Source organism: Hypomesus nipponensis, chromosome 9 (assembly GCF_054491055.1).
Source record: "Hypomesus nipponensis isolate SF chromosome 9, ASM5449105v1, whole genome shotgun sequence".
Lineage (NCBI taxonomy): Eukaryota > Metazoa > Chordata > Actinopteri > Osmeriformes > Osmeridae > Hypomesus > Hypomesus nipponensis.
In genome coordinates, this window is record NC_140369.1 from 27,069,876 (window position 1) to 27,081,344 (window position 11,469).

General features: G+C 41.7%; 1 protein-coding gene across 2 annotated transcripts in view; it reads left to right on the plus strand.

Moving 5' to 3' along the window:
• LOC146274054 (plasma membrane calcium-transporting ATPase 1-like) overlaps window positions 1-9,216 on the plus strand; it is a 101,822-nt gene extending 92,606 nt beyond the window's left edge. For both annotated transcript variants that reach the window (XM_084704182.1, XM_084704183.1), the window contains one exon: window positions 3,626-9,216. In XM_084704182.1, coding sequence (XP_084560308.1) covers window positions 3,626-3,865 — 240 coding nt within the window. In that variant the 3' untranslated portion in view covers window positions 3,866-9,216. The remainder of the gene's footprint in view (window positions 1-3,625) is intronic.
• Window positions 9,217-11,469: the final 2,253 nt, after the last annotated feature.

Genomic DNA, 11,469 nt, shown 5'->3' on the forward strand with positions numbered 1-11,469 from the left:
ACTAATACCCCTTTTCCATCAACACGTTTTGGGTGCTGGTTCGGAGCCTGTGCTTAATCTCAAACCAGTTCTTTCCCTGGTTCGACAGCCTGAGAACCGGCTCCGAACTAGGGAAAGTAGTTAGCCATGGGCACCACTTCGAAGCTGGGCTAGTGTAACCAAGTAAGAGCCGCTTGGGGCAGGGTTACCATTACCAACAAGACGAACAGAATCCTTTGACCGCCATTGCTTTAAATTTTCATATTTTAGCTAAACGGTACTTGTAAATCAGCCTCTGAATTAAAATGTAACGAGAAGTGGGCAGTGTAGTTGCTGAAAATTTGCTTATTTTATAGCCTGGCTTCCAGCCCAACTTAGCCCCACCCACAACAACATTTTGGTTGGGAAGTTGGGTCTGGAGGGGCTCGTATTGGGGACAAACTATATGTGTTGTCATACTGCTGTGAGTCCAGGGTATTGCGCAATAGCCAAGAAACCTTGCATTTTGAGCGTTCTTCAGATTGATAAACAGCCTGTAGACAGGCTCTGCTTTGTGTTTGGCGCTGCCGCGCTAGCGTGGCTGGGAAAGATGAGACGTATACAGTGACATAATGATTTGGCTCTGTGGTGGCTCTCTACCCCGTGGAAAAGCAAAACGGTTCTTAAAAGGTTTGCTAATTGAACCAGCTCGGAACCGGCTCTAGCACAAACTCCGAACTAGCTCCTGTTTCCCTTTGGTGGAAAGGGGGTATGAGTCACACACATACTCTCTCAGTCACACACACATACAGTCACGCACATATTCTCTCAGTCACACAGACAAGCAGCATCTGCCCAGCAACAGTGTCCTCAGAGAGACACACTCAGAAACACACACAGCTGCATGTATAGATACACACACAGACCAAAGACAGATGCTGCAAGCCCCTCTCTCATCCTATCTACGTATCACCCTCTGTTTATGTCTTTCCCTCTAAACATCCGTTTTCTCTTTCCCTCTTTTCTTTTCTGTCTTTCCTTCTCTTCCTTTCCCTCTCTACCTCTCTTTTTCTCCTTCTCTCTCTCTCTTTTTCATAAAGAATTCAAAAACTTTCTCACTCCTCCACATGCATCCACTCCCCCTTTTTCCCTCCCTCCGCCCTTTTCTCTCCATTTTCATCAACAGTGTCATCTGCTTTGCTCCTCTCTCTCCCTCGTTCTTATTATTCAAGAAGGACTTATGACTCACTGTGTGTGTGAGTGTGCAGGGAGTGTGTGTCTTTATTTATTTGATTATATCGCTCACATCTTGGCAAACAAGGCTAGCAGCGCTATCTCCATGACAGCTTTTGCATCGTACTCAGTTTTTAACCCAAAGGGATGATAACGAGAAAAAAAAAAGAAAACACAAGCTTTTTTCTTTTCTTCGGCAAGTCTTTCTGTGAAGGCTTAGTGAACGTGACTGGGGCTTAGGTCTCAAATGAAATGAGGGCGACAGACGGACAAAAGATCCCTAGCATGATGCCCCAGCTGTATAGAGATTGTTAGAGGGTTCCTTGTGTTGGAGAACAAATTGATGTTATGGGTTTTGGTTTCACGACACAGCTAAGTCTGAGAAGACAGGACCTGAGGACTTGACGTGCCCAAGCAAATCCTCACACCTATCATGTCAGCTAGAATGTTCCAGCTTTCTCCTGTTCAGTCGCTGGCTCACCGGTGGTGAAGATCTTGTACCACGTAGGCAGAAGCCATACCGCAGGGATCTGGGTTTGATTCCAGCACTGGCCTTTTCCTGCATGTCCTCCACTCTTTCTCCCTCCCCTACGTTTCCTGTCACTCTTCACTATCGCTAGCCCAATAAAGCCGAAATGCCAGAAAAAAAGTACATATATATATGAACATTTTAAAAGAAATTTGTTAATTTATCACTTCTGGCTAACTATATTTAAACCAGATTTATCACTCAGTCTAGCAATATGATACGTTTTAGGTGTAGAAGTTTATACAAATGCATGTTACGGTTTATTTCTTTTACAGTTAATTTATTATATATTTGAGAGTAAGGCCGAATCCCCCTAACCCCTTCCCCTTAGTTTTGCGCGTTCCCGTGAGAGCTAGTGGTGTCCCAATACTCTTTTGGAGCTAGGGGTAGGGCTAAGACTAAGGGGTATACACCCCTTAAAACCAAGTAAGATCGGGAGCTTACTTGAAACCTAGGGCTATGTGAATACTGCGCGACCGGCAACAATGGTGGCCAGATCATCCAGAGAGTCCGATAAATGTAATATTTTCGGCTTAATTAATTGATAAAATATTATGACAGTCTTGTTTTGTGCTGATTTGCACAACAGTCCCGCATTTCTGACTAGCATGCCTTCAGTTTTAAGTAAACTCCATTAGCAGCAAACTTTGTTTGATATCGGTGCATAACACTACTTGCTTTGGAGATATCGATACGTGCTAGATGACGTACCTGTAACCAAGTGGCGTCCCATTTCTTAGGCATATGTAGCCCTTACCCCTCAATTTCGAGGGCCAAGGGCTAGGGGTAAACTAAGGGCTAGTGGTAAGGGGGAGTATTGGGGTTCGGCCTAAGTCTTTTTGAGAGAATGCTGGGGAGCATACGAGTTTGAGAGAAAGTGTGTGTGTGTGTATTCTGCTATGTGTGGGTAAATGTGTGTACGCGCGTAGTTAGGATTGTGTGTCTTAAGAGTTTTCGTTAATGTGCCTATGCATTGTGTGTTTTGCCATGTGTTGTGTTTACCAAAGTGCATATCATCCTTCTTCCCTACTCCCTCTCAGCCTCCCTCATTCCTTCATGACAGTCCCCTCTTATTTCCACCAAATGTCCACCAACCTGGCATCCCTGTAGTTGCCAAACACCTACAACTGCTGCCGTCCTTCTCTGTGTTCAATGTGTTTGTATGCTGCCAGCTATTTTGCTGTGCCTGTGTGTGGGCTCACAGTGTTGGTGTGCTTCCTACCGTTCTAGTGATGAAATGCTGCCTACTGCCAATAGCATTAGACGGGTTTGTTTCTGTTCGATTTTTTTGTGTGTTCATTTGCGTCTCTGTGTGTTGTTTGTGTGTGTTTCCCTGTGTCTGTGCTGTGGAATTTGTTGTGATCTGTGATTGTGTTCCCAGTTTATATTAGAACCCTCTCACTATGCTTTTCTATGGTACTGATTCATATTGAGTTTTCTCTTATTTTACTTATTTTGTTGTTGACCGTAATCATTGTTTCACATTCACTCAACTCAAGATCTTGTGTGCATTTAATGTACTATGGAGTTTTGTCTGTCTTAGTAACTGCATCATCCATGCACCCCCATCTCCCATCTGCATTGAGCCCAGTATTTTATGTTGACTTGTTTTTGCCTTTTCCTAGCAGCATCCTCAACTCTCCTCCGTCGGTCTCCATGTGTGTGGTATTTTGTGTGTGTGTGTGTCTTACCTGGTGTATGGTTTGAGGTACGGAGTGAGTTACGGAAACACCCAGAATCCTTCACTTATCAACATGAAACCACTGATCACCTTTTGTCCCCCTGACAGAGTTACCTCCCCATACGCCACTGCCTGCCTCCTCCTCCTCATCACACTCCCACGTGCTGACAGCTGCCTCCTGTGTCTGTGTCTGTGTACTGACTCTCTCCTTTCCCCTCCTCCAGATTAAGGTGGTGAACGCGTTCCGCAGCTCCCTGTACGAGGGAATAGAGAACCCAGAATCCCGCAGCTCCATCCATAACTTCATGGCCCACCCTGAGTTTGTGCCCCTATCGGAGGAGGAGGCCCGCACACCCCCCATCGAGGAGGTCAGCGCGGAGATGGAGGCCGTCCCCAGTTCCTCCTCTTCAGGGGGCGGCCAGGCCCCCGACACCTCCCTCCGCAACCACGAGACCTCCGTTTAACCTCTTCCCCCCCATTAGCCCTGCTGGCTGACATCAGACATCTCCCCCACCCACTTGCACCTCCAGCTGTGGTGGTCAGCCACAGCGTGTCACATCACACTCACAGAATCATTCCATAAATACTGACCCTCCCACACACCTTTACACATACACTCAGCAGTGGGTCCCATGTATCGCCTAGAACCTCCTCCTCCACACAAACACCTTTACCCCCGTTCCACCCCCCACCCCCCCCTGCCACCGACAGCCACAGCCTACCTGGGTGGCTTGCACTGACTGGTTCTAGTGTTCCTGTAAATGTGTGCAGCAGACTGACATGCAGGGCATCCAATCACATCACTTTAAACTCACAAATGACTGGGTCCACCACCCCTCAACCAATTTGTCTTGGTTTGACAGCCTGTTCTTCATGTTTCCTTTCTAATCTAGGTTTCTCCCGTAATCCTTGATGTATTCTGGTTTGATTTGAAACCCTCCCCAGAACTGAACTGCAGCATGTTATCTATCGTTCTGTACTTGCCTCTATCGTGTATACGCTTAATGACTTTTAAGGTGTTGTTTATCTTCCTGTATGTAAATATGCTTTGATTCTTCAATACAGCTTTAAAGTTTATTGGGCGAATGTCATTTTAAGAGTTCTCAGTTACTTAGCCATGCCTTTCCTTTCATTTATTGTTATTGTAAGAGTACATTGTGAATTTATTTTATTTCATGATATTTTTGTAAAGTGTATTAATGGAGAATTTAGCTCAATAATAAGAGTACTTCCTTATGAGTCAGAGACACTACAGGCTTGAGGTCATTGTCTCGCCATATTTTTGCCTAGAGAATGTCTGAAGACACGTGTTCTTCTTTAGGGCCCCTCGAGATTTACTGTGTTTAGGAAGGACAGTGCCAAGGAATCAACTAATCTAGTTTGGCTCCTGTCTGCCATTACAGGCAACGGGCATAAGAGGAACATCCATCTGCCCTCATCTCATTCAGGCAGACTTCTGGTTCTCTATAGCTCCTTGCCAGTAAGCCTGACAGTGCATTATACTGCCTCAATATTGAGTACGAAAACTACCATCTAAGTGAATTGAGTGATATTGATATTTTTTCCACAGATACCCCTCCCTCATTGTAAAATGCATGTTGTATCCCAGTTGATTGGCATGGGATTGTTGATCGGGATTTTAGGAACAGTTATCAAGGAACTAATTTTAGGCGGGGACAGTTATGGAAAAAGGTAGTCATTTTGCTTTAGATTATCATTCGTTTAGATGAGAGAAAAATATGTACGTGCCACCGGTACAAAGGTACTTTGTAGCCATCCGTGCTGGCTATCCAACCCGCCGGACGCCTCTACGTCTGAGTGTCATTATTGAACCTCACTGTGTTAGCCTTGGCGAGTGACACGGGAGACTATTGATCTCTCCTGTGCCTCAAGGATAACAATCAGCATCCCAGATCTAAATCCAATATCACCCCTCCCTCTTTTCCTATTTGTCCCTCCTCTCTGCTAGTGCAGGGACACAGCACATCCCCAGCACACCTGGCCTCTAGCACCACAGCCTCAGAAAACTGCCATTCAAAGAAACAAGAGCTGTTCTGGAGGAGTCCTAAAGCTAGGGGTATCTAGTAAAAAAACACTGTCCTGCCCACCAGTGGTGTGTAGTACAGCTGGAGGAGCTCATTTAGATCATGCTGTCAGACCCAGTAAAGTAATACAACTGCCATATTTAAATCCTCTTTTGTCATAACTAGGTTGTGTCTCTACACAAGCCTCCTCTATACAAACCTTTTCTACTCAAATCAGAGCCATATTTTATAGGTTGTTGGTTTGTACCCCATTGTTTATGAGGTTTATTTTTTGACCTTTGACCCTCCCCCTTCCTTTCCAACTGTGGCCCCAACCCTAATTCCCCCATGACCAAATAGGAAGACAAAACTAAAGTTGCCACTGCCGAGAAATCTAGTTAAAAGGACCACTATGATGTTTACAGAGCTGAGCCAGCAGACCTGCCTGCTGTTCTTCCTTGATTCCCTTTCATGAGTCTTAAACTAATAGGGAAGCTTATTTGCATGGATTTCATATAAAACTCAATATTCTGTTAATTTTTTACAATTATTCTGTATTTTTATATTTAGTACTTTTTAATATTTTTGAAATATATGAATATATATGTATGTGTGTATATATATATATACATATATAGGCTGAAGAGTATGGTGACAGTACATTACATGAGTGAAAGGAATCTACAGTGGAGTATGTCGTTTTCCAGTTCTACAAATATTCTTGCTACATTTCTAAACCTACATTTGGTTGTCTGATGTTAGGGCTCCTAAACATTAAATTACCTGTTTACTTACTGTTGGCTTTGTGATTGGACACTACTCTCTCAGCAATCTACTGTAGTCTCACAGACCATTTTAAGTGATCTGACTCATTGAAAGTCTTATTTGTCAACATATTACAAAATATATAGCCGCTCAAAAGATATGTCCTTGAATTACTTCTAATTGAGCTCAACAAAGAAAAAATAACAGTATTTATATTAACATATTAATGTAATTATAAACCAATTGGGGGTATTAATCATTTTCAAATTCAATATCTAGGTTTGTTTTTGTTCTCCCAGACTACTATGATAATTTGTATTTCATTTTATATGGGATTGGTGCTTTTTAAAGACAGCGATAGTATGGAAGTCAAGTTGTTTGAACTCGAATGGTTTTTGATGTCCAAATTAAGCATCACCTTATTTTACAAATGGCTGAGGAAACTGTTTATAGAGAGCATAACTGTTATATAGTAGGAAGTGACATCACTTCCTCTTCCTGTTTATGTATCTGTAAACACTAACAAAATGCCTTGGTTGTGGTGTCTCATTGTGGCCTCATTTTGAAGGGGGACACACTTTCAAAGGTAATCCTTTTAATTTTTCTGACAACTTTCTTTCGGAATACTGCACCCATGCTTTAATATACTGTAAATATTGGTGAATAATCATTTGAACATGACTATTAACTACCATTCGTAACAAGTGGGGGGCTATCAGTCGATGATAACCCAGCAAAGCTTTAAGAATGTTTCTGCCAAAGTTTGGTTTTTGTATTCTTTTCTTTCTTTCTTATACCTGTGTGCCCACTCATTTGTTTAAAATACATTACACATTTCACTGTGTAACCCAATGTCTCCCCTAATTAGCCTGTGTTGCATTTAAATGTTAACAGGAAATGCTCAAGCTGCAAAAACGAACCCAGTAAGACCCGACCCTGTAATTTCAACATCACCTTTAGCTTTCCCAAAAACACATTTGCAAATAAAAATGTCTTGGAACGAATACATTTACATAACCATCGGGTCCTATTGTCTTGCCTTGCAATGCTATTGGATCAATTTGATCTTTAAAAAAAAAGAAATGAGCAATTAAAGAGCTGATGGTGATGTTGTAATTTTACAACAAGGGGTCTTACAGGGTTTACGGTTAGCTACTGTTGGGTTAGGTTTAGCTACTGTTTGGATACGGTTAGATACTGTTGGGTTAGGGTTACCTACTGTTGGGTTAGGGTTAGATACTGTTGGGTTAGGGTTACCTACTGTTGGGTTAGGGTTACCTACTGTTGGGTTAGGGTTAGATACTGTTGGGTTAGGGTTAAGGTTTGCTATTGTTGTCTCTTCTCTATTGCCATGGCTTCAGTTATGCCACTGTACTCCTCCTCGTGTCCTCATCACCAGGTGTAAAAGAACTCCTGTGGCACTTCACACTTTCAGTACGTTGTTAAACTTTTAACCTGGGCACAACTGTACAATAGAAGCAAAGGCAACAAGTGTAGTTGTCAAAGGAATGTGTGAATTCGTTCAAATTGCAGATGCTACATTATAAAAGCCTAGCATGGCTCTATAGTAATCTATGGGACCTTGAATTGCACAGGTTTTAATTACAACTAATGTATGAGATGGAAAAGTTGTTGTGCAATAATTGCTGGAATTTTTTCTCTAAAAGCATTGCCTTTCTTAACGTCCTACATTAGGTTTGGGAAAAACATTCACATGAACACAGCTGTAAATCATTTAAAAATAAGTTTAAAAGTTAAGAGAAAAATGGAAAATTACAAATAAGGAATTCATAATCACCTATTTTATATCTGCAGATATATTACCCAAGCCAGATATTGTGTTTTAATACATAGGAAAGCTGTACTCATTCGCAAAAAAATGCAGAAAGTAGATTTTCTGTAATTGATACCGTATGATACACAGTAATCAGCACTAGTGTTATTTTTGTATAAACATAATATCATCTATGTGGCATGCATGAAATATAAACAAATATGGTGGTTTCTAAGCAATATGTCAAACCTGGTGCGATTGGTTCTGTCGTGTTTTGTGTAGCCTAAACCACCGTGTACGAAAAGAGAGGGAAAAAAATGCATTGGTTAAAAAAGCTAACTGTTCAATATACGTGTTCAATGTTATGCATGTTTAGGTATGGAATGAGACATTCCAAATGTTAACTTACTTCGAATGACCCCCCCCCCCCCACCACCACCATCACCACCCCCTCAACACACACACACACAGACTTCTAATACTGTTCAGGTGAAACACACACTGACAGGATTCCTGCTTGAAGATGGGGTCTGGATGGATGAATAATGGTAGGCTACAATCATGGATGGATGAGTGGATCGACAAGGATAGAATAGGGTATTGATCTTGATAAGTTCTTTAAAAATTGTGTCAATTGAATGCTTTATTATACTGTTACTGTTATAGCTCATCATGTAATACACTTCTGATCAAAAACTAAAACTGCTCAAAGTGAGTCACAGGTTTTGGTTAGTGTACAGTCCCAAAACACCCACCCATTCCAATCTCACAATGCCTGGCACATTTCATCCTGTCATTAATTCAAAGTCTCAAATATGGCCTGAAAGCATTGGCTCCACCTGATTTATTTTCACACAGATGAGAAGTGATTAAGCCAAAATGTTCTGCCAAACCAGACCAGCGCATAGGAAAGGGCTGGCCTCCACCTTCCTGATGATAGTCATTTCACAGCTCCAGTATCACAAGCATCGATTGCACTTTCATCAGACCCACTCCCGCTTTCTTCTCCTGTCACGGCCACAGCGGTGCCCCTCTATTGTTTTTGGTTTTGCCCTGTCCTAGTGTTTCCCTGTCATTGTCGTCACCTGTGTCTCGTTCAGTTCTCGTCAGTTTCATTGTGTTCATCTGTGCCTTGTTTGTTTCTGTGTATTTAGGTTCCTGTTTGGTGTCCAGTCTTTGTCTTAGCATACCCTTTGTCATGTGAGTACCCTTCTGTGTCCCGTTTCTGAAAATAAACCTGTTTTCCTCGCAATGCCTCGGTACTCACGTGCATTTGGGTCCTACCCCACCTCACAACCTGACATCTCCTTTATGGTTACTACAGTGTATTTCCCATTTAATAGACTGAACTCGGTTTCTTGTGTCGAGACTTTTAGTGTTTCTTAATTACTTTATTATGGGAAAATAACAAAACAGGAAACAATACGGTAAATGTATAAAAAAAAAAAATCATGGTTCATCTCCATATAAACATTTTCCATATTCACATGCGATGGTCAAAAGAACTGCATGTTGCCGACTCCTGATGTAGACTAACCGGTCCTGATATGGACGAATCGATCCTGTTCTAGACAAACGGGTCCTGATTTTGACTAACCAGACCTTTTCTAGACTAACCGGTCCTGATCTAGACTAAATGGTCCTGATCTAGAATGTGCTGCTGCTGTTTCTCTCTGACTCCTCTCCAGCAATGTGGAGTTAGTGAGGAGGTATGGTGTCTACGTGTTGGTCCAACGTAGGGAACGAGACGTGTTGTGTTTCTCTTCCTCTGATGGGAGGAGACTCCTGCCCGGGTCATGACTGGTGTGTATGCTTCCTTTTGCCTTGGCACTCCACTTGTCCATGTTTACAGTCGAGCACCATCTGCCCTGGATTTCTCTTTGATTACCAAGAACTGTGTGTGTGTGTGTGTGTGTGTGTGTAGGACAAAGAGGTTGTAAACATGTGCCGGAGGATTGTGGGAGTTCAGATCTTTGGTTCAGTTTGTGAGTGTTGCGTGTGTGCACTCACGTGTGCTCATCAAGGGCTAAGGAGTAGAGGATGAAAGTTCTTCAGCAAACATATTCAACAAACACCACTAGTCACACAGGACATATTTCCCCTTATCTTGGAATCTTGGAATTCAACTCAGGCCCACTGGCTAGGGTTTCTTCTCGCCTTATTCTCTGTGACTTATTTACGTCACACACAGTGATTTCAGCATCAGCTGTGCCTCATTGTACCACCTCTGTTGAAATGAGGGTTTTTATTTTGATCATTATTTCAACCACAGCAACATCTGTTCAGCGAGAGCCCTTAATAAATAAAATAAATAATAAAATAAAATAAAAAAATAAAAACTCTTAATCCAATATTGTACCATAGCTTGCTAAGCAGTTAGCATTTCTGCCACGTGTTCCGAAAAAGTTCTTAGACAAAGGTTTTGTTAGCCGTTAGTTATTAAAGAAGAAACCATTAAAATAATATTATTAAAAAGATATGTTGTGGCACTGAGCTTTTCAACATTGTTTTGTCTTAATTGGAGATTTGAGGGGTCATTTTGTCAGCTTGCAGAACTGTTGACTTGGCAATGACTAATATTGATAGGCAAATACTCAGCATTGTGTGGAAATGAGAAGTGACTGATGATTCACCCCAGTCCACCCACAGCACTGCAGAAGCACTGCAGAAGTCACCATTGAGACAGATTTGATTGGCTAATTTGATTGGCTGATTTGATTGGCTGATTTGATTGGGCCGAGAAGAGCCACATCAGAGCGAAGAGTGAAATAGTTTGCTGTAATTGCTGGGTAGCTGAATAAACATTTATGTGCTTCCGTGTGTTTTTTATTCCTTTTTTGTTTCTTGAATGCTGTGTCGATATTTTTTCAAGAGGTGTTCCCTATCAGTGTGTGTCTCACTTAGCGCCAACACACACACATTCACACACTCACACACATTCACACACACACTCTCCATATGGAGTCCATTCACTCACCTTCCTTGCCCTGTCCGCCCTTTTTGATGTAAATATGATACATTATCATGCCAACATGTCACTACTGTTTGCTTCAAACTATGCAACAGAATTCTCGAACAAGATTATATTGTTTTATTTACGTTCCTAAAAATTCTTCACAACACACCCTCTCTGTGTGTGTGGTAGTCTCTGTCTTGGTGAATGCAGTTGTTTGACATTTGATCTGTCTACTAACACCAACAACATGTACTATGTATGTATGTATGTATGTGTGTGGGTGTGTGTGTGTGTGTGCCCAAGCTGCACACAGTCACAACTGTTTTATTTACTCTTTTGTAATATATGATCATGTGGAATGCCTAGGTCTTTTATGTCCTGTCGTTTGAATTTAACAAAACAAAAAATTATAATCCAACAATTGAGGTGAAAGTTATTATTTAAATATATAAATATATACAAATCTATATACATAAAATAAAGCCATTGGAATTTGAAATACTCGGGTGTCAAGTGTATTCTTTTGTGTTGAAAGATGAAACGTGGGAT